Here is a 24,051-nt window from a genome sequence, read left to right on the forward strand (position 1 = left end):
GTAAGGAGAAGAAGAGAACTAAGGACTAGGGTCAGAGCAGAGCCCTTCCTCAAGTTTGAAGCGCATGGCCGGGGTCCAGTCCCCGAGGGTGTATGGATACTGATGTTCCTGCAGCAGAAACCAGAGGAATAGAAGTTGTCACCACTTTATTCCCATCTAAGACTTGGGGGCACAACAGCAACGTGGGTGAGCCAGGACATGATAGCAAGGAGTCCCCGAAGCAGGCTACAGCTGTCTGCTGTACAAGTAGAATTCTAAGTAACATCAAGAAGGAGGAACTTGAGTTTAATATGCAACTACAAGTACTTCAGATTAGTCGCTAGTGTGGAGACTTTCAGAGAAGGCACATATTGGAGGAGTGCTGGAAAGGTGTACTTTACCTTGCCTGGGAGTTGGCTGAGCCCCTGACCTGGAGGACACGGCACCGAAGCGGGCATCTGTGTGCACCATACTGTGAGTAAAAGCCTTGGAACTACATGCCCTTGTGTCCTCCACTTATTCTTGCGCCTTACACCTGGCTCTGCTACATCTACTTCTTTACACCATCTCCCCACTTGCCAACCTCATCTACACTGCCCTGGGACTACAGCTCCACCTGTGGGGAGCTTCATCATCAATGCTGCACCACACTATCTGTCCCAGAGAAGCAACCCTGCAGCGCTGGTCAAACTGACCAGAAACCACAGGTGGCATCATGAATCATCTCAACAACTTTATCCCCATCACTCTACCCCTTTTACATTGACCGCCTGAGGCCATGGACCGGGTCACTGCTGCTGTGACATCTCCCATTGTAATCAACGGGCCCGGCACCGAGTACCCCACGGCCTCTGGGGGCGAGTCAATTTTGGCGTCACGAACAGGATGACGAAGCCTGGTACCACCGGGTCCTGTGTGCTGAAGATTTATTGGACTTAAAATTGCTGAAAATGTGCAAAACAACCAAAATGATAGACTGTAAAATGGACTCTCAAAGTGGCCGCCGTCGCGGTGAAAAAGGGCGTGACAACATGGGTGGCCCTAAGAAAAGAGCGCAAACTGTCCTGAGCCTCCCCTGACTGAACTTCTATGCAACAGCAACATGGCCCACCTCCAGAGGGGTTCGTATACTGGCTTGGTATGGAGGAAGAGGAAGGAGGCGCCGCCCCAGGAAGGAGGAGCAAAGCCCTGTGGTGGGAAGGGAGCCCAGAGAGAAGCTAGAATGCCAGGATGCCATGATGGAAGAAGGATGGAGGCCTGAAGAGCGCGAAGAAGAGGAGCCTGCCTTCCCCAGCACACCAGTCGAAGGCTCCGGCCCTGCTTCTGTGATGGACCGTCAGCAGCTGGAGGAAGAAATCGCCATGCTGAACCGCAGTCTGCGGCTGAAGCAGGAAGCACTGCGGACTTTGGATCGGCAGCACACCCAGGAGGGGCCTGCAGAAACGGTACCTCCACCACCGGTACCCGCCGCTGCACCAGTTCTCCCCCAGGCAGCACCTGTGAAACTCGCGGCCGCTGCTATGCCATCGGCAGCGCCTGTCACCACCTCCCCGCTGCTGCCACTGCTGGGCGCTGCCTGCCTGGAGGAGTTACCTGAGGACCCGGGAGCTGAATGTGAAGCAGGGACCGTGTTCCTGCCTGGACCTGGCGCGACCGCGCAGGTCCCACCGGAGGCCTCAGCAGACCCTTAACCAGCATCTGCTCCACTCTAGTCGCCGCCCACTGACCAGGCAGCTCCAGTAACCACAGCTGCCACCGGCTGCCGTCCAATGCCTGCACCGGAGCCGGAACACCGTCAGGAAGCGTCAGGTATGACCGCCGCCCCAGCAGCTGGGGAGACCTCAGAGTTCCCGTCCGCTCCAACGTCCAGGCAGGTCGTGCTGGACCTAGTCTGGGACCGGGATACTAGTCCCTGGGGGGAAACACCCGAACCCCTGGCAGTGGTGCCCCTGTCCGCTGTGGGCAGAGGCCGGTCCCGAGAGGAGGAGGAGAAGGAAGCCCGCTGCCAGCAGACTATCCGCCAGCTGGTCGCCGAGCAGCGGGAGCAACGGAGACTAGTAGTGCTGGGCCCTGACCTCGACAGGAAGCAGAAGGTCCGCGCCGCACACTATGGTCCCCGGGACTCAGCAGGATGGGGTCAGGTCCTGAACTTTAATTTGGAAAGGGGGTTTGGTTTCATATTGGACCCCCAGAGAATCTCTGACTTGTTTGTAAGCCGGAGGGATGTAGAGTCCCACCTCCGGAGGGGACACCCCGCTCGTGATCTATACCTGGGAGATTACGTCACCTTCACCCGTCACGGCCACGGCCTCTGGGGGCGAGTCATAAACATCACACGAATACGCCGCACACATCATAGAAGTGCAGGATGCACAACGCATACATCAGACAAGCACAAACCGAGACAGCATGTGCCCAATAATTACTGCACAAACTAGTTGTCACACCGCTGCAGCCGCCGCCTGCCTTGCCGCTGCCTCCCGTCCCCCGGCACACTTACCCGTCCTCGTCATCCCTGCGTGCTCCCGCTCAGCCTCCTGCTTCTGCTCCTGCTCCCCGACGGGCACGCGGCCGCACTGTGTTTAGCAGTGAACGCGCACTCTGTTCCTCCTGAGGACGGCCAATCCTGTCACTCTGCTCTGCATGGACCCTGACCCGGAAGTTCTCTGCACACTCTCCTTAACAGGTCCGCCTCTTCCTCCTGGCGGTGCCTGATTGTCATTTGTGCCTCACAATTGATCCTGGCCCCACGTCCTGCTGCGCTTTTCCCTGCCTGCAGCTCCTGTTGCCTGTGCCTGTATCTCACCTTCCTTCTCCGTTCTCCTCTCTCCTAGTGCCTGCCTGCCCGTGGTTCCATCTTGTCTTGTTCCTGTGTCTCAGCCGTGTCTTCCAGCCCATGCCTCTGCCTTGTCCGAGTTGCTGCCGTGCCTGCCGGTATTCCAGTCCTGTCCGTCGTCCGTGTTCCTGCCCTGTTGGTCCTCCGCCAGCCTCCCCGGTCTCCCGCTGTGACTCCTGAGTCCGTCCCCTGGGTACCAGCTGACGTGGTGATAGTCTCTCTTGGGCCTGCCCCTAACGCTCCCTGTATAGGGGGTGGTCCACCAGGTCAGCTCGCCAGAGGAAGGTTCGTTGCCACGGTCCAGCCGGTCCACCCCAGGAGTTCCTCCAAAGTTCTCACACTAGTCAGTCACACTGCTAAGAAGATTTTTCACAGCAAGATATACACATACCAGATACACGGGCTGATACACACATATACAGGCACATATAATCATGCCAGATATACCGACATATAAACACATATATAGGCATACCCATATATACAGTATAAACATAACTTGGTTCGCTGACACTGATTAAGAACTAGGGCTCCGTTCAGACTAACAAGTTCTGGGTTCTTAACAGAACGGTTACTGACATGGATTCGGGCTACATTCAGACTAGACTGATTTCAGTTTTAGCAGTAGTTTTAGCAGACAGGATACAAACGGACTGGTGGACAAGGTTTCAGGAACTAGCAGCACATAGACCATTGGAGCAGGTTCAGGCACAGGCCGCTCATGGACCAGGGAAGCAGGTTCAGGAACAGGCCGCACACAAACCAGGGAAGAAGGTTCAGGAACTGGCCGCACACAAACCAGGGAAGTAGGTTCAGGCACTGGCCGCACACGAATCAGCGAAGTAGGTCCAGGCACTGGCTGCTCATAGACCAGGGAAGCAGGTTCAGGAACTGGCCGCACACAAATCAGGGGAGCAGGTTTGGGAACTGGTAGCACACGAACCAGGGGAGTAGTTTCAGGAACTGGCAGCACACAAACTTGAGGAGCAGGTGCAAGTGATGGCCACATCAGGACCAGGGATTCAGGTTCAGGACACTGGCCACTCCAGGACCAGGAGACCTCACAACTCAATAGTAGGAGAAACTACACATCAATGAACATTGTTGCTTCAGCGACTCCCTTAATGGGATGGAGTCTTTTATATAAGATGAATCCAGGCAATTGGCTGGGAGCCACCTAGCAGGTGTACTAATTATACTATATACCTCTCAGCGACAGGCTGTGGGCATTTCACTATGTGCGCGCACTAGGCGAGCCTTTAAAAGGTGAATTCATTGAGCTATTCCATTCACTTTTTTTAATATATAATAATGGGTTCATATTTTAGGGTCACAATTTATGATGATAATTGCCTTTATTTTGCAGCAGTCGTTGCCTTAAATTAATGTTTTATCAAGTGACATATGTAATAAATAAAAGCAGTATATATTTTACAATTATAGTTAAAGACAAGGAAAAAACAACGAGGGATACCACACCTTATTTAGAAGTGTTCAAACTTTACCTATTATTGGTTGTATTTCTCCTGTAATGACCTACAGGACCTTAAACCGTTCATCCTATTGTCAAAATATGTTTCCCTGTTAAATGACTTGATATGCTGGAAGCATTGTGATAAATTCTGCTGTCATATGCACACATTCTGGTTATTGACTGTCTTCATAAAGGTCAAGATTTATGCTCCACAATCCTTCTGTATTATTGAAAACCAGAGATTATTTCAGCAGTGCAGCATTTTAGACAGAATTTCCCCATATACAGACCATAAGCAGGAAAGAAAAATTTTGATATTGGCAAAAGGAATTTTTATTTTTCGAATATGTGATTTTTTTTAACTTTTAAATGTAACTTATTTTAATTAAAGTAGAAGACCATCCAGGCCATATATGTGTGTGTATATATATATATATATATATATATATATATACGAGGGGCGATCCAAAAGTAATGATAATCAATAATAAACACAATGTATATAGTAAAAATTTTTTTTTATTTTTCTACATAGTCACCTAACAAGTCTATACATTTAGTCCATCTGTTTTCTAAACTTAGAATTCCCTTCGAAAAAAATTCTTGATCTTGACCCTCAAAAAACTCCCCAACAGCGGTTATCACGTCGCTATTGTCGTCAAATTTCTTGCCCCGGAGGTGTTCCTTGAGCCGAGGAAAGACAAAGAAGTCACTGGGGGTTAGATCTGGCGAATAGGGGGGGTGTTCCACCAGTTCAAAGCCCGCTTCTTGAATGGTAGCCATGGCAACTGCAGCTTTGTGAGCCGGTGCGTTATCTTGGTGAAACAGCACTCCAGCCCGCAGTTTGCCGCGCCTTTTCTCCTTGATAGCCTCCTGCAATCTTCTTATTTGTTCTGCATAGTAGGAGCCCGTAATAGTGGCTCCCTTCTCCAAATAGTCCACCATAATAATTCCTTCAGCGTCCCAAAAAACGGACGCCATAACCTTCCCTGCTGAGCTTGACACTTTGAATTTCTTCGGCGTCGGTTCGTCGGCTCGTTTCCATGTCATCGATTGTTGTTTAGTTTCGGGATCAAAGTGGTGGATCCAGGTCTCATCCATGGTCAAAAAACGTGACAAAATATTCTCCTTGTCTGCTTGGAACTTTTCGAGATTTGCTATTGAAATGTCAACTCGTTTCTTCTTTTGCTCGTCGGTTAATATTTTTGGCACCCAACGCGCGGAGACCTTTCTCATATGCAATTCTTTGGCAAGGATTCTTTGAATACTGCCATATGAGATCCCTGTGACCTCAACTACATGCCTGATAGTCACTCTTCGATCTGCCAACACAACTTCTTCAACTTTTTTCACGTTTTCTTCATTGAGGGACGTGGATGGGCGTCCTTCGCGATGTTCATCTTCCGTCGATGTTCTTCCCAGCTTAAATTCCTTGGCCCAGCGTGCAACTGGAATATGTAGGAGAAGAGTCCCCCAATGTTTCCACCAAGTCGCTGCGTATGTCTTTGGCAGACATTTTTTTCAAGCAGAGGTATTTGATGACAGCTCTGAGCTCGTTTTTTTCCATTTTGATGTTCACTCCTTGGCAGTTCATATTCAAATGAATGTAGCTCCCGGGAATCGTGGCCTATTTAAGTGATTTTTTTTTCCTGGACTAGTGGGTACCTAAGAGAGAAGAAAACATTTTATTTTCATTTCTGTGTGCAATAAAAATAACCGATTATCATTACTTTTGGATCGCCCCTCGTAGATATATATATATACATGTCAGCATGAACAAAGTGTCCAAACTGATTCACCAATTCATCTTATGTGTGCATATACACTCACTGGCCACTTTATTAGGTACACCTGTCCAACTGTGTGTTAAGACTTAATTTCTAATCAGCCAATCACATGGCGGCAACTCAGTGCATTTAGGCATGTAGATATGGTCAAGACAATCTCCTGCAGTTCAAACCGAGCATCAGTATGGGGAAGAAAGGTGATTTGAGTGCCTTTGAACGTGGCATGATTGTTGGTGCCAGAAGGGCTGGTCTGAGAATTTCAGAAACTGCTGATCTACTGGGATTTTCACGCACAACCATCTCTAGGGTTTACAGAGAATGGTCCGAAAAAGAAAAAAAATCCAGTGAGCGGCAGTTCTGTGGCCGGAAATGCCATGTTGATGCCAGAGGTCAGAGGAGAATGGGCAGACTGGTTCGAGCTGATAGAAAGGCAACAGTGACTCAAATTGCCACCCGTTACAACCAAGGTAGGCAGAAGAGCATCTCTGAACGCACAGTGCGTCGAACTTTGAGGCAGATGGGCTACAGCAGCAGAAGACCACACTGGGTACCACTCCTCTCAGCTAAGAACAGGAAACTGAGGCTACAATTTGCACAAGCTCATCGAAATTGGACAGTAGAAGATTGGAAAAACGTTGCCTGGTCTGATGAGTCTCGATTTCTGCTGCGACATTCGGATGGTAGGGTCAGAATTTGGCGTAAACAACATGAAAGCATGGATCCATCCTGCCTTGTATCAACGGTTCAGGCTGGTGGTGGTGGTGTCATGGTGTGGGGAATTTTTTCTGGGCACTCTTTGGGCCCCTTGGTACCAATTGAGCATCGTTGCAACGCCACAGCCTACCTGAGTATTGTTGCTGACCATGTCCATCCCTTTATGACCACAATGTACCCAACATCTGATGGCTACTTTCAGCAGGATAATGCGCCATGTCATAAAGCTCAAATCATCTCAGATTGGTTTCTTGAACATGACAATGAGTTTACTGTACTCAAATGGCCTCCTCAGTCACCAGATCTCAATCCAATAGAGCATCTTTGGGATGTGGTGGAACGGGAGATTCGCATCAGGGATGTGCAGCCGACAAATCTGCGCCAACTGTGTGATGCCATCATGTCAATATGGTCCAAAATCTCTGAGGAATGCTTCCAGCACCTTGTTGAATCTCTGCCACGAAGAATTGAGGCAGTTCTGAAGGCAAAAGGGGGTCCAACCCCTTACTAGCATGGTGTACCTAATAAAGTGGCCAGTGAGTGTATATATATATATAGATATATATATCTATATATCTATATATATTTTTTTGATTCATCTAAGGCAAATCACAATAATCTGGACCCTTATGACCAGGACATCCTTAAACAAAGCCTAAAATGTGCCATATATATGTTTTTTTTTAATCTTGTGTAAATTCAGCTTTTGTCTTCGATCTGTCATTATATTTTTCCTGTGCTCCTCCATTCCTGAATTATGTCCCCTCTTCCTCGTATATAAATTTGGTCTTTTTAACCTGACTGAGTATGGTACTCAATTTCTTTTTTGTGGGCATCTTCTTGACAACCACACCCAGTTGACTAATAAGACTGGATTCATATAGTGGGAAGAGGAGGCTATTGGAGTTGCGATGCCAGAGAGGAGCCAGAAGACCCCTCTGTCTGATTTCTCTTACTCCTGCACTGACTAGAAGCACTTCTCCTTCACTTTAAATGGTGCTTCTTGACAACCACACCCAGTTGGCTAATAAGACTGGATTCATATAGTATAAAGAGGAGGCCATTGGCATGGGGGTTGCCACAACAGACAGGAGCCAGAAGACCACACTGTCTGATTTCTCCTACTCCTGCACTGACTAGAAGCATTTCATATTAAATGGTCCAGGTTTCTTCTGGCAGTGCAGGGGTTAATCTACTCAGTTGAGAGCTCCTGGAAGCTTCCCTGCATTAAGGCTCAGCTGTGTACTGTTAGCCACTCCTCTCTCCTATATAAACTGGACTCTGGCAACTTAGCTTTTTTCCTCCATGGTTCAGAAGTTGGTGATGTGTTGTTTGAGAAGGCATTTGGAGGATTTATTTAAGATTGCTGCTAGGTTTTGGTTGTGTACAAATCCTCTCATTCTCCTACTTTTATTTTTCCCATCCTTCTCTCCCTGGAGTCTCCTGCATTTTTTTATGACTGATATTTGCCTTTATCCCTGTTTGTATTACCTTGTTTGTCTGGTTAGTGTATAGCTATGCACTACTACTCCTCTCTTCCCTGGGTGGGAGAAGGGTACAGACTGAGGGCAGATTCAGGAGCTTAGCAAGGAACGTGGCCCCGGCTTCTTCACCATTAGAAGCAATCCGGGAACAGGGTGAGCTAGGGCACCCTTAGCGTTAGGGACGGGGAGGAGCCTCTGGCCCTGGGATACCCAACAACAGAGTCATGACAGTCATACCACGAGGAAGAAGAGGTGCAAGAGTAGAAAATAAACAATGAATTATGGAGAACAGCGGCATTTACACAAGATTATATATATATATATATATATAGTTTTTTTTTTGGGGGGATGTGACTTTTTAAAATATATCCCTTACCAAAGGGCCTGATCTTTCTGTTCTTTAGTAGAGAGCAGCATGAGCTGTCCTTAATTGTCCCTTTCCATAGAAATAAATGGAAACATTGCCACAGTTAGTTCAAGGAATCCTTTTTCATCCCTTTTGACAGGGACAGTGCATGCTCTTCATCCAAAAATAGAGATTTGGGTTCCCAGTTTCTTGGCTACAGTGGAAGAGTTGCACTTTTATAACCTGTCTGATTCAAGAGATCTAAAAATAAAAAAAAGTCATTTGAGAACATCTTTAAAATTATATATTGTCTATTTAAGGCACCTCTCCCATCCCTCAACATATCTATGATAAAATGTCAGACGCTCACAAGCATCGTTGAGAACCATTATACACTATAATTAATCCTCTATATTTGATTGTAGCGCTCGTTAGACCCCAGGACCTGAACTTCAAGTATTACAAGTGGCTGGAATGCAATGCTGAGAGACTGCAGAAAAAAAATGTGAAAAAATAATTTTTTTTCTCATTAAATTTAATTTGATGGAAAATGGAAAAACTGAAAATTCCGCTTTTGCCTAGTGCTTATGGGTCCTTTTTAAAAGACCTGGGCCTGCCAACATCCCTGAGATAAACCATGGTTGTTTGTATAGTGGAAGAAAAGAGCTGTAAACTTCTACTAAATCACGAAGCCCTATGTATACATGGGAGTGTCTTGTCTACTGGTAGGGAGAACTAGTATTATTGTCACTTAAGATTCTCAAATATATCCCAATAATAACATGGGATCCAATTGCTTGGACTCCGACAAATTATTATTTATTTTTGATGCACCATTGATTCTATGGTCCTGTTCTGACATACAAAAAAGATATATAAAACACAATGTCAGACTGGTAGAGAGGGTTAGAAGATCCTGCCCTTACAGGTTTACTGTCTCCACGGTAATGAGGAAGGAGACAATCGGTGGGGGATTACACCATATCCAGCTGTAGAAAGATAACAGTGGGGTCATTGCAGGCTTTCCTGTAGAGATGAGTTTTCAGGTTGCAACCACCGAAGGTTCCAAAAGTGGCAGACAATCAAATGTGTTTCTCAACGCATGCAATGACTAACCAGGTCTTTCCCCGGGAAGGAACAACCACAGGAAGGGCAGTCTCCAATGAAGGAAACCACCTATGTTTTGGCATAGGTGGTTTCCTTCATTGGAGACTGCCCTTCCCGTGGTTGTTCCTTCCCGGGGAAAGAACAGGCTAGTCATTGCTTGCGTTGAGAAACATGTGATGGTGTCTCCGCGGCTTGTGTTTTGCATGTTTTTGTATATTTCCCATAAGGGATGGGGGCATTGCTCTAGAATCACTGCGTTGAGAAACATGTGATGGTGTCTCCGCAGTGTTGGATGCTGATCTCCATGAGTTCATTCATCCTCATTTTTCACAATCAAATGTGTTGAGGCACTGAATTAGTGAAAAATCTTGGAGGCGACTGGGTGAGGAACGTATGAGAGCGGAGGAGAGAAGAAGATCTTGGGACTGGAGATTACATGTGCAAAGATATCGAGAGATAAGTTTGGAGGACACAAATTATGGATGACATTGTATGTCAATATTAGTCGTTTAAAATGGATTCATTAGGAAATTGGAAGCAAGTGAAGGGACTGGCAGAGGACAAATGGGGTCACATGAGTGAATGGAGCCATAGAGCACATGCATGAGTTTGGCTTTCATAGACATTGAGTGGAGTGATGGTTATGCATGTGCATTATCGCTGCATTCACACGGAGGACATGAGACCCCCATTTTAATGATCTTTATATGGTCTAATGCTACCATTGTTTTTGGAGGCGTTTGTTTTTATGATGAGATAAACATTACATGTTAACTTTTATAATGTTTTATTACTTGAAAAAAAAATGAAATTTAGGATTTTGATGATTTTTGGTTTTTTTTTGCTCAGTAAGATATAGTTTTAGTGATACTATTTTGGAATACATGTAATTTTTTGATCACTTTACCCATTTTTTGAGGGGTTGAGGGAGGTAAAGGGATGAAAAGCAGCAATTCTAGTATTTTTCATTTTTTATACTCACTGTGAAGGATCAATAACATGATATTTTATCAACTCGGAACATTACAGAAACAGTGATACCATGTGTGCTTTTCTTTTTCATTTTTTGGATTTTTTCTTGTAATATGTGGGAAAATGGGTTCATGTAAACATTTTTTTAAAACGTTCGAGAATTTTTTTAAACTATTTTCTATATAAATTTTTTTGTGCCCCAAGTGAGATCTTGAACCTGCAATCACTGTCATCATACACTGCAATACTTCTGTATTGAAGTGCATTGTCCTGTTTTTGATCTTTCAGTAAGTCCTGCCTGTGGTGCTGACTTGAAAGAGTCAGGGCTCGATTGGCCATCAGCTGCCATGTAAACTGTCAGGATTGGAGCTAGCTGTGATGCCGCAGTTGCAGGTGAATGTCAGCTACGCTTATACATGCATGACGCATTTTATTAAGGTGTTAGATGTGTTCACAGAAATAAGAGGACATCATAGCAAATCTCGGGAGTCCAACCGCTAACTGAAAACTCTAACAAATGTACTACTCTTTCATAAAAAGTTGAGGTTAACATCAATTTTGTAACATTTCTTTTTAGATAATTTTTTATCCATATAGCTTAAAATATCCTGTTTGACTCTGCACAGTCATAAAGAGGATGTGTCTCCATGTCAAAAGTGTCTCTTATTTCTTCTCTTGATTATTTTGTTTTTAGATTTTTAGAAATCCACCATACGGTTGAAGAGATATTTGTCTTTTTATTTAGTTATAATTTGCCTTTGCCAAGGAGGCGTGGCTATCAGAGTAAAAAAGCAGAAATGCCTAAAGACACACCCCAGAGGATCCTGGGAGCCACGTCCCCTTATAAACACAATAAAATGGAGCAATACATGAAATGGCCAATATCTCTGAAACCATATGGTGGATTTAAAAAAATAAAACAGCAACAAAAAAACAGAGTGTTCAAGGTAGCAGCGAGAATAAAATACTGGTATAAAATGGACACTACTGATTTAATGACAAGTCCTTCTAAAATGAAAAAAAAATGCTACCTCGAGCTTCATATAGAAGTTTATAGTTACTATTTAAATCAGCAGAGCTAACAAAAGGCAGTTAGGGCTCATTCCCACTTGCGATGAAATCGGACAAACACAATCCAATTAAATATCAGATTGCATTCGGACCAATGTTATTCTATCATTGTGTGTTCATCTGCATTTTTTTCCAGCTCGGATCGGATCACAATCAGACTGGAAATAAATTGCAGCATGCTGCGATTGTAATCGGAAATCGGATCGCATTCTGCAATAAAAGTCAATGGAAAAAATTGCATAGCACTTGGACCATGCAGGTGCTGTCTGATTTTTACACACTAATCTCCTTTGAAAAGCTGGCAGTTCATCTGCTGCATACAGTAAAATCACAGAGTGACAGATTAGAATAGAATAGATAGAATAAATATATACATATAGAATAGATAAATATAAAGATGTCAGTGACACATATATATGCGTATATTTTACATAGAAAGATAGAAGAAAAGCCATCAATTTAGCAGCCATGTACTGTAAAATCACAGCAGGACCCAGCAGCATTGAATAAATGGATTACATACAGTTTATGCACATAGAATGGACAGATATATAGATGTCAGTGATATATTCAATTAATACAGTGTGTGCAGCTTACTGTACATGCATTTAATTATAAAAATATTATTTTTCTGAAAAAAATTTGTGGGCTCCCGCGTAATTTTCATAACCAGCAGAGGGAAAGCCGACAGCTGTGTGCAGATGTTTATAGTCTGGGAAGTGGGTAATACCCATGGAGCTTCCCAGGCTATTAATATCAGCTCACAGCTGTATACTTAGCCTTTACTGGCTGTTTAAAATGGAGGACCTCCAAAAATGATGTAGGGTCCCCTTATAATTAACAACCAGCAATACAGCTGTGGCTGATATTAATAGCCTAGGAAGGGGACATGGATACTGGCCCCGCACAGGCTAAAAACATCAGCTCTCAGCAGCCCCAGAACAGGCACACCTATAAGATGTGCCAATTCTGGCACTTAGCCTAACTCTTCCCTTGCCCTGTAGTAGTGGCAAGTGGGGTGATAGTTGGGGGGATTGATGCCACCTTTGAACTGTCAGGTGTCAGCAAGCCCAGTGAGTAATAATGCAGAGGCGTCAATAAGACGCCCCCATTACTAACCCCATAGTCATATTGTATAAAAACACAGACACCCAGAAAAAAATAAAATAAAAAACAACAATATTCCTCACCTTTTCATTAGAGAACATGATAATCCATTTATCCCACAACAGGTCTAGCTCTGCTAGATCTAGATGGCAGGCTGCATGGTTATATGATGCGACCATACATCCTGTCATCCAGTAGACACTCAGCAGTGTCTGTGCTGCTGCCCAGTGTCTCCCTGTGAACTCCTATTCCCTGTTTGAGGGCACTGCAACCTTGAGAAAGTTCTCATGCTCGCGGTGACATAAGAAAGGTCCTGGGAGTTCACAGCCAATTAACTCACTTCACTTATTTTACATCAGAGCAAGTGCCGTGGGAAAATTTTCCTACTGTATCATGATTTCAGGCAAATCTTTGCCTAACATGTTTTTTTAATTAAAGGTAATCTGTTTGCAAGTTTTGCTATGCAACCTGAGGACACCATGAGGTAAAGACGGAAACACTGATTTCAGTGATTTATCACTTACTGGGATTTGTGCTATAGCTTTAATACAATCAATGTTTTAGCTGCCCCCATTCTTCCTCGTGCAACCATGCCCCCAGCTCTGATTAGCAGCTTACTATCAATATACAATGCACAGTTGAAACTAGAAGTTTACATACACTATATAAAAAGACACATATGCATATTTTCCCTCAATATCTCACTTGAAATCAGAATAAACTTTTCCCATTTTAGGTCAATTAGGTTTACCATAATTATTAATATTTGCCACATACCAGAATAATTAGAGAGAGAGAGAGAGAGAGAATGTTTTAAGACATTTTTATTACTTACTGCAAAGTCAAAAGTTTACATACACTAAGATTACTATACCTTTAAACAATTCTGGACTGGCCATATGATGATGTCACGTGTTAAGAAGGGTTTTTTTGGCAACATCTGGGTTAATTAGAGACACACCTGTGGATGTATTTTAATGCACACCTGAAACACACTGCTTCTTTGTGTAGCATCATGGGAAAGTCTAAAGAAATCAGTCAAGATATCAGGAAGAGAATTGTGGACTTGCACAAGTCTGTCTGATCCTTGCGTACAATTTCAAGATACCTGAAGGTGCCTAGTTCATCTGTACAAACAATTATACGCAAGTACAAACAGGATGGGAATGTCTAGCCATCAACCCACTCAGGAAGGACAGGGGTTCTGTGTCCCAGAGATGACCTGTTTTGGTCCAACATGTGCATATCAACCCAAGGACAAAAGCAAAAGACCTTGTGAAGATGATGGTGGAAGCTGGTAAGAATGTGTCAATATCCACAGTGAAATGAGTACTGTATCAACATAGGCTGAAAGACCACTCTGCCAGGAAGAAGCCATACTCAAAAAGAAGCATAAAAAGCCAGATTAATTTTTTGTAAATGTACACAGGAACAAAGACCTTAATTTTTAGAGACCTGTCCTGTGGTCTGATGAAACTAAAATTGAACTTTTTGGGCATAATGACCATTGTTACGTTTGGAGGAAAAAGAGAGAAGCTTGGAAGCCTTAGATCACCATCCCAACTGTGAAACACGGTGGTAGCAGCATCACGTTATGGGGTTGCTTTGCTGCAGGAGGGACAGGTGCTCTTCACAAAATAGATGGCATCATGTAAAGAGTGTGTGGGAATAGTGAAGCAACATTTCAAGACATCAGTTAAAGCTTGGGTGTAAAATGGGTTTTCCAAATGGACAATGACTCAAAGCATACTGCCAAAATGGTAACAAAGTGTCTTAAGGATAACAAAGTCAATGTTTTGGAGTGGCCATCACTAAGCTCTGATCTCAATCCTATTGAAAATTTATGGGCAAAGCTGAAAAGGCAGGTGCGAGGAAGGCGACCTACAACTGGATCAGTTACACCAGTTTTGTCAGGATGAATGGGCCCAAATTCCGACCAACTATTGTGAGAAGCTTGTGGAAGGATATCCCAAACGTTTGACCCAAGTCATTCAGTTTAAGGGCAATGATACCAAATACTAATGAAATGTATGTCAACTTTTGACTTTGCAGTAAGTAATAAAAATGCTTTAAAACATTCTCTCTCTCTCTCTCTCTCTCTCTCATTATTCTGGCATTTGGCAAATATTAATAATTATGGTAATCCTAATTGACCTAAAACAGGAAAGATTTATTCTGATTTCATGTCAGATATTGAGAAAAACATGCAGATGTGTCTTTTTATAGAGTGTATGTAAACTTCTATTTTCAACTGTACACAGAAAACCGCAAATCAGTGATGTGATCAGGGGACAGCTTTTGAGCTCTGCTACATCTACAGCAGAGAAAACTTTGGTTGTATCACATCTGCTGCACCCAGTAAAGTAAGTGATACATCACTGGGATCAGGGTAACTGCCCCTATATTATTCTGCTCTCAGATGAGGTAGCAAAACCCTGCTGACCCGTCTAATCGATCTGTGATCATATGATCCTAAGACAATATTTGATACTTTCCGAGAAGGAGGAAAGCAGAAAACCCTGAAGAGTTAAAATTCCAGCCTTCCGTTCTGAATGTCGTATTAGACGTATAATGTTTTTTATCCAGCGTCTAACAGAGAGGTTTTTTTTTACATTACGCTGCAGGTGCCTCTAGCATATCTCTTGCAAAGCAGGCAGATAAGGTGACAGCAAGAAGTGTCTCTGAGGACAAGAAGGGCTCTGCTCACATATATCGCATCCATAATTCATTGAGCTTGATGGTGGTCTGCAGCTCCTGATCCTTCTAAACCCTTTCAGGCCTCAGAGAGCTTTACGTGGATGCTGGATGGGAACTCGGTGGCAGCCTATGAAGTGACCCTAGCGGTGTCACAAACTACTGCCAGCTCGATGTCCCTCTGGGTTCCCGATATCACAAAAGTAGATTGTAGTCAAGAATTTGTTCTTTACATGGTAGATTGCATGAGAGATATGGGATGAGCGCCGGATGTAGTCTGGCTGCAGGTCTTTTCCTCTATTCATTTCTAGACTATGATTTGAGTATCTCCTGAGGGCTGACTCTAAACACATCTGCAAAATCTAAAGATTTGCTCGAAAACCTCTTCAAAAGGCCAAAAATGATTCTCAGCTCAGGACAGCTAGTTTCTTGTGTAAAAGGGGTCATTTAAAATTAGCAGGGCCCCCAACCTACCATGTCATAATGGTGTTTTATCATGTGGCTGAGATACCATTGAGCCACAAGAGTGGCTCTGTCCGCTGTATACCTTAGGCTAGATTTACAAAAAGATGCACACTACCCTGGTTGGGCGTCCAGTTTGGTCCTCCATGGCAGCCGGATTAGGGCAGAGCTCATTTCTCACACTGGAAATCCACTGCTCGATATTCTGGACGACTCTGAGGCTCGCTAAGTCTCATGTCACATCACGACGTGTGTGTTTCGCCGTGACAGCACGACGATGCCGTGACCTAATAACTGCAGAAGGACCCAGGGGATTCCAGGTAGCGGATGCAGAAGTGAGCAATGCCCTTGGCTTGCTGCAATGGAGCACGTTACAGTACCATGTTGTGTGTGGAAGTTACCACACCACCACGGTATAGACAATGGGAAAGTTTGTGAAGCCAGGGTGCACTTAATTATCCTCTGATTCCTGGTAGTGTGGTATGTGGTGCACTCTAAATAGAAAACAAGGAAGACACAGAGGCAGTTGCAAACATCTACATTTACATGTATAGGAATGCACAGAAAAATCAAGTTTTCCCATTTCCAAGATCCTATCCCAATATGTAGTAGGAGTAATCATAATAATGTTAGCAAATGCCTACAATTATTAATGTAGTATAGTTCTTCTGATTCGCTATGTTGCCTATCCCATGTGCAGGGCATTGCAGCAACTTAGATATTTATGGTTACAATCACTAACAACTAATTGTCAGTATACGAGTAGGCATAACCATTAATACCTAAGCTACTGCAATGCCCTGCACATGGGGTAAACAATATAGTGAATCAGAAGAACTATACTACATTTCTAATTGGAGGTATTTGAGGTTCATGCTTGCACTAATATGCTCAATATAATTCTTTGTTACCAAGACGTGAAACTGTTTAAGTGAGATTGTGCTTGTCAGAAAACTTGTGAGAAAAAAATAAAAAAATGAAATCGTATCAGCTCATCACATGACCATTCCCCCGTTATATAGCAGCACAAGATATCTGTATACTAGTATATCAATTAGGGCACAGTCAGAACGTCGTATAAATCAGACTGATATCGGATCGCAATGCATGGACTGGCCCGTGACTCTCTCGATCTGAGCGTGGCAGCTTGATATATTTCTATGTAGCGGTCACGCTCGGGTCGGGAGAGCAGCCAGCCAGTCCATGCATTGCAGTCTGATCTTGGTACAATTTATACGGCTGTTTGACTGTGCCCTTGAAACTGAGGCCAGGTCTGTAGTCGTGGCTAATGAAGGCTGCTCTGTCACACCCTGGCCCTTCGTCACATAAACACATTGTCCCTTCTGTAGTGCACTTACTGTGAGGTGGGGTCCTCTCTGGACTGCTGGGTCTTCTTTTCCTTCAGCACTACATAATGACAGTCAGAGTCCAGGTTCAACTTTAACAAAACATATTTACTCAGCTCGTCCAGTTTAGTCACAGAAACAGCACAAGGTTCTTCACAAAACATCACTATCCTGTTCCCTGCACTGTCCCTCACTTTTCCAGGAATATCGCAGGGTCGTACTGTCGCCTTCGGTACCGCACTTCATGACTGGACAGACTAATCAGCTTCAGAAGTACCCTCTCCGTTTTGCCCTGGACTTTTAGGATTGTTCCCATGAAGTTAGCTGCCACCATCCTGATATTGTCCTGTATTCCTCCACGACCATGTGACTGTCAGCCCATAGACCCTGGACGACTGGGCTCACCAGCTTAAAAGTTACGGGACTCAACTGTCCTGTCCGGGTTCCCAGCCCCTACTGACTAACTTCAGGAAGCTCTCTAACTTACTCCCAGTTGGCCCCTCCTAACTAACTAACTCCTATTCACCTAAGCTACTTCTATCTTATGCTATTGTGCCTCCCAAGTGGGCTAACTCTATATCCTACGCTTTCCCTACACCTATACAGTACAATACAAGAAAAGATATATAAATATATATATATATATATATATACACACACAAGACAGGACACAACATATTGACATACACAATAAGACATATGAGGCATATCAATTACACAGAGACATAGGGACATATGCAACAGCACTAAGCTGGATTAGAAGCAGGCATTTTAAAGCTAGCCCAAGGATAATCAGGTGATGCATTCCTCCTAGTCATGTCAAGGGAGCCACTCTCTGCTCACAAGAAGAGCAGGTAGCACAAATTCCTTCCATTGGGGCTAACACTGGGCAAAGGAGCCTACCGGGATACAGAGCATCCCATGTCTCCTGGGCCGTAAAACTAGTGGGATGCACAGCATCCTGTGCCCCAACTTCGCTCACCACTTTCACACATGAAGCACCCCTGTGTGTAGTTGCCCCAACCAAGGTCACGCTGGCTCTGCTCTCAGAGCGGACGTCCAGTAGAGCAATCTGGAAACTGGAGGAGGACGATTGCATCCATGGCAAGTATTCATAACAAATACGTTGTGGAATTGGAAGACAATAAAGGGATTGGCAGAGGGGAGAAACAGAGAAGTAGCAAGGTCAGAAGTGGAATAGTAGGGCAGCAGAGTAATGGACAGACAGGAGAGGTGTGATGATGCAATAGGAGTTGATGAGGTCCTAGACACCACATGGAGCTAGGGCCATCTAAGTGACATGGGAAATTCAGAGGAGGTGGTGGTCACGCAGTTGCACAGCAAACAAGGGAACAGGGTGCAAAAGCGCAGAGGCCGGCCTCTAGCCAATAAGTTAGCTGCTACTGTGGCAGGCCCCTTGCCTTTTCTGTGTCCGCGTGGTCCTCCATGAGAGACGTGTGTGCTGTGTTGCGCATTAGCGTTGCTTTATCATTTATATGCTTCCTTGAAAAAACGCTTCAGGGGATGATGGATCAGATGGTGGCACAGGAAGAAGAGGAAGAGGAGTAAGATTAGTTCTGAACTTCTGAGATATATGGGGATACAGATTATGGATGGCTTTGTAGGTTAGGGTACCGTTACACTTAGCGATGCACCAGCGATCCCGACAACGATATGGATCGCTGGTGCATCGCTAAGTGGGCGCTAGTGAGCTGCCACACAGGCAGATCTCACCAGCGACATAGCAGGGGTCGGGGGTCGCTACTTACCTGTCATATGTGGCGATCCTGACGTCCTCCCGCCCGCGTCGCTCGTCGGCGCCACAGGAAGCCCAGCAGGAAGCGCCCGACGAGAAATAGTCCAGGACCTTCTCGCGCGCTCAGCGATAACCACCTGGGGAGCCGGTCGGAGGTAAGTATCACATGTAGCGATATCGCTAGCAATATCGCAGCTACGTCACAAAACCAGTGACGTTACAGCGATATTGCTATCGCTATCGCTATGTGTAACGGGCCCTTTAGTCTTAGTATCTTGAAGTGCATACATTGTGTAATTAAGAGACAATGAAGGCATTTGCAAAGGGGAGAAGTGCTAACGAACTGAGCACACCAAAGCCAGCTCAAAGGAGCTCCCTGCCAAGACATAGGTGGTTTTCACACTGTATCGTTAGAGACTGAAACAAGGCATAAATGTACTTAACCTGAGCACCGCCAGCATGATGAGGCATCTAAATGCAAAGAATGAGCTGCAGTGGAGTACTCACCTGAAAAAACAGGAAAGATCTGAGCCTCTTCCTGCTCCCTCTTCTGCTGCCTCTTGCTCTCCCTCCCGAGCAACAGGGCACCTGGCTTCCCGCAAAGAGAAGATGTGACAGAAACACCACCAGCAGTGTCATTGAGCATCTCCACACCATCCCATTGAAGTGTTCAGCTACACATCGCCAAAACACTGGATCCTATGTTCTACATGTGACCTCACAAGTGATTTCCAAAGGGCTATCACTGCTGCTTATGTCATGTACCCAAAATGTGGAACACCACCTTGCAAATGGAGAGACAGCACGAGCAGTCACAGGCAATATCAGAGTTTGAGCTGCAGCACAGAGGGGTGAGTCGCTCTATGGAACAACACCACTTCACAATGAGTGGTCCTCCATGCGGGATGTGTGTGCCGTGCTGTGCTGCTCTGAGTATTCCACGAACATGGTCAGCGCTGATGATGCAATCATCAGCATTAATATCCTATTTCTTTGCCGCCTAGAAAAACAAAGCTTCAGGCAATGATGGATGAGGTGGTGGCATAGGAGGAAAAGAAGGAGGAACAGGGACCATTCACACCATTATTAGACCAGGCATCCTCACATGTCTTGGACGATAAGTTACTGTATGAACAGTGGCTAGGAATACAAATGTCCAGCCGGGGGACGGTTTTGGAGGTTGAGGAGTAGGAGGAGCAGGGTGAGGGACAACCACGTTCACAGCAGGGTGGCACGGGCTTCACTGTAGTGTGACTGGAGGGATAGATATAATACAGAGGATCCACACGATACACCTCCGTTCAAGGACAGCTATTTGTTGCCTCTGGGCAGCTTGGCGCACATGAGGCAATACATGCTGCTATGCCTGCGCAATGACTAATGAGTTGGGGGGATTGTTACAAGTGCTGATTACTGTGTGGCCACCCTGCTGAATCCCCACTACAAGCACAACATGCCATCCTTACTTCCGGCACTAGAGCATGATTGCAAAATGCGGGAATACAATTGCACACTAATTAATGCACTACCTGACATCGGGGGCTCAGTGTAAGTACAAGGCAGAGGAGGAGGAGGAAGTCACCAGTGCAGCAAGGGCACTGGCACCAACATGGAAGGAAGAGTTAGCATGGCAGAAATGTGAAAACCTTCTTCAGCACGTCACAACATCCAGCACCACCATCTGATATGGTCTGTATTAGAAGGAGGCAGCTTTTACGTTATGCCTGTGTAGCAACTCACTCGGGATTAATAGATTGGGCACTAAAAAAAACAACTGAGCCTGCTGGTTGTTGTACATACTAGATATCCTGACACTACAGCTCCTAATGATGCCTGCAGGTGCAAAAATAGCCCTAACTAAAGAACTATTAGATGGCAGCTCAGACCTAAACAGCAGTCGACTTGCTTCACATTCCTTCTAATTAACCCAGAGGGCAGAACAGAGTGTGAATTATCTAAATGAGAAGTGTGCTGAACAAAGGAAAGATGCTACAGTGAGTAAAAGATTCTATAGTGAGTAAAGCAAATAACGAAATACCAAACAATGAATAAAGCAATTAGTCCACAAATATACAGCCTACTTACTAAATTTAAACAGAAAAGTGTTGCAAATTATAGCAAAGAAATAACAAGATTAAAATCCTTAGCTCAAAGCTCACAGACTGGCTCCAAGCATCAATACAATGTCAGAACATCAAAAATAATCTATCACCAGCAGAAAACGCCTGCTGGGGGACATAGTTTAAATATGCAACCAAAATGTGATAGGTGGACAAAGGAAACACTGCTTCTTATTGGCAGTAAAATCATTAGCAGGCATAGGCTGATGGGAGCAGTAGTTCCATCAGCCGATGCCAGTGAACGGAGGAAAAACATTTTAACCTCTGATCACATCTGTGGGCTCTAGCTGTCATTTGACAGCGTGAGAACCGAGGTTGTCTGACCGACGATAATAATTTTACAAAACAACTACTGGATTAGGAATGGATAGGTGTCTAACAGACGCCTCTCCATTACCAATACACTGGCTTGATGTCACCTGACAATACAAAGGTGACATCATCCCCTCTTTTCTGGGCGTCTGCGGGCTGCTATTTTTATGCTGAGGAGGGGCAATATCCGTGGTCTTTTACCAGCCTGAAAATACCAGCTGCTGACTCCTCTCACTGTTATTAGCGGCAGCAGGTGTAGGCTGATGGGAGCAGTAGTCCCATCAGATGATGCCAGTGACCGTGGGAACCGTGGCTGTCTGACCGGAGTTAATGATTTTACTGCCAATCAAAAGTGATGTTTGCCATGCTGTCATGCACATGACAGTGTGGCAAACACTGGATGTTCGGGCTCCCTGTTCAACTGAATGTGGTCTGGGTTCTTGTTCGGGTGCGGGCACTGTTTTGATAACTGAGCATGAATTTTTTGTAGCTGTTCTGCCGAACCTGCCGTACCAGAACATCCAGGGGTCCATCCATCTCTAGTAAAGTGTCTAGCATGAATTAATTGGGACATATGTGATAAATCATTTCTTTCTCCTATACATGGCAACCAGATGGCTGATACCAGTTATTCGTTTGCAACACTACTAGAAAACACACAGTGGTCCTGAAAAATATTTTCCTTTGGCCTATAAATGGCAACAAGATGGCTGATGACAAAGCACATAACGGTCCAGAAAAATAATTTATTTGGTCTATGACAAAATGATGGCCGACACCAGTTATTTCCTTGCAACACTTCTAGAAAACAGACAGGAGTCCTGAAAATTTTTTTTTTTTGGTCTATAAATGGAATTGAAATTGCTGATGCCAGTTATTTACTTGCAACACTACTAGAAAACACAAAGCAGTAATGAAAACATATTTATTTGGCCTATAAAAGGCAACAAGATGGCTGATGACAATTATTTTTTTCCCAGACTACTAAAAAACACACGCCGGTCCTGAAAAATTACTTCTTTGGCCTACTAATGACAATGAGATGGCTGATGCCAATTATTTCTCAGACTACTAGAAAATACACAGTGGAACCATAAAGAAAAGTAACAGTACTCCCACAGGCGTGGGAGTGTAGAGTACACACGGCATTGTAAAGGACAGTACTCTCACAGACTGGTTTGCAGAATACACACAGTGGCTTAACAGACAGTATTCCCACAGACGGGGGGTGCCGAGTACACACAGCAGTTTAAAGGACAGTAGTCTCAGCACTGCAGCCTTTCAACAAGCTTTATTAGACTGGTGAACCTGAACAGGAAAAAGGATGAACTTTAAAAAGTTTGTGTTCGGGGTTTGGTAACGCCGATAGGGACCCCCCAAACTTTCCAATTCGGGTTTCTTCATCCCTAATAATCACATATTACATACTCTACAGCACTACAGGACTTAGACCAGCAAATCAGAAACCACACCAATATGTTCCTGTGCCAGTATCTGTATTCAGAAATGATCACTAATGAATTCCAGCTGGTAGAAGCAATCTATGATTCATACACTGGGCAGAAGTGTGGCACCGTGCCAGTTATCTGGAAATGACTCGCTGGATCCCGGACACTTGTTTGTCATGAACTTGGCAGGCAGCAAACAAAAGGCTTGCAAGCCGTGAATTGTGAGCCACATCGTGAATACAGAGCCCCAGCGGCAATTGTTACACTGTGATCTGTTATTATAAGGCTAATGGCGTATATAGAGGGCATAATACAGAGACATCTAATGCAGAATTTTTAAGGTAATAAACAGGCGCTGTGGGATAGAAAGTGACTATGTAAGGGGAGGAGGGGGACAATGAGGAAGAGGAAGCAAGACAGATGTAATGTGTACTGTAATCATAGAGGAAAACGCATTGCATTTAAAGCAGCCTAAATAATCTAGAAATACATTTACATTTGAATATATGAATATATGCACAGCAGTGATCACTTTACATTGATTTGCTATAGAGAGACTTGCATATTTATGCCTAATGTCGAATGAGAGGCAACTAGGTTAAGTTTTTGTCTCTTTTTTTAATTTTTTGCACAGTGTACATTATGAGCTGAGATTTATTAATAAAAACTACATTTTTCTAATAATTTAATACTGAATCAAAGTTCTGTGTTGGCCATTTTTGCATCTTTTCTACTTTTTAATACAGTGTAATTTTTAATGTCTGACCACAGCAAAAAAAATAAATAAATAAAAATTAGTGTAGTAGTGCATTAGAATATTAAGTATCAGTAGATTCAGTACTTGAGCAGTCATATTCTTCAGCCATGGCACTTTTAACCCTTTGATGATTATTTTGCTTTGTTAGCTGATTGATTCTAGCTTTCCAGACACTGCAGTCAGTCTATAGGTGTCCTGATTTCTTGAAGACAAAACACACGTGTTCCTTTTAAATTATTTTTATTTTTGGGGAAATCTTGGGTTTTTAAAGTGGATTCT

General features: G+C 44.3%; 1 protein-coding gene across 1 annotated transcript in view; it reads right to left on the reverse strand.

Moving 5' to 3' along the window:
* The window catches only part of LOC141083177 (uncharacterized), a 70,056-nt gene extending 52,343 nt beyond the window's left edge, over positions 1 to 17,713 (reverse strand). Inside the window, exon 1 of the mRNA XM_073567344.1 lies at positions 17,574 to 17,713. Coding sequence (XP_073423445.1) covers positions 17,574 to 17,713 — 140 coding nt within the window. The remainder of the gene's footprint in view (positions 1 to 17,573) is intronic.
* Between the last annotated feature and the right edge of the window lie 6,338 nt (positions 17,714 to 24,051).

Source organism: Dendrobates tinctorius, unplaced genomic scaffold (assembly GCF_039654945.1).
Source record: "Dendrobates tinctorius isolate UK_male_01 unplaced genomic scaffold, ASM3965494v1 ptg000020l, whole genome shotgun sequence".
NCBI lineage: Eukaryota > Metazoa > Chordata > Amphibia > Anura > Dendrobatidae > Dendrobates > Dendrobates tinctorius.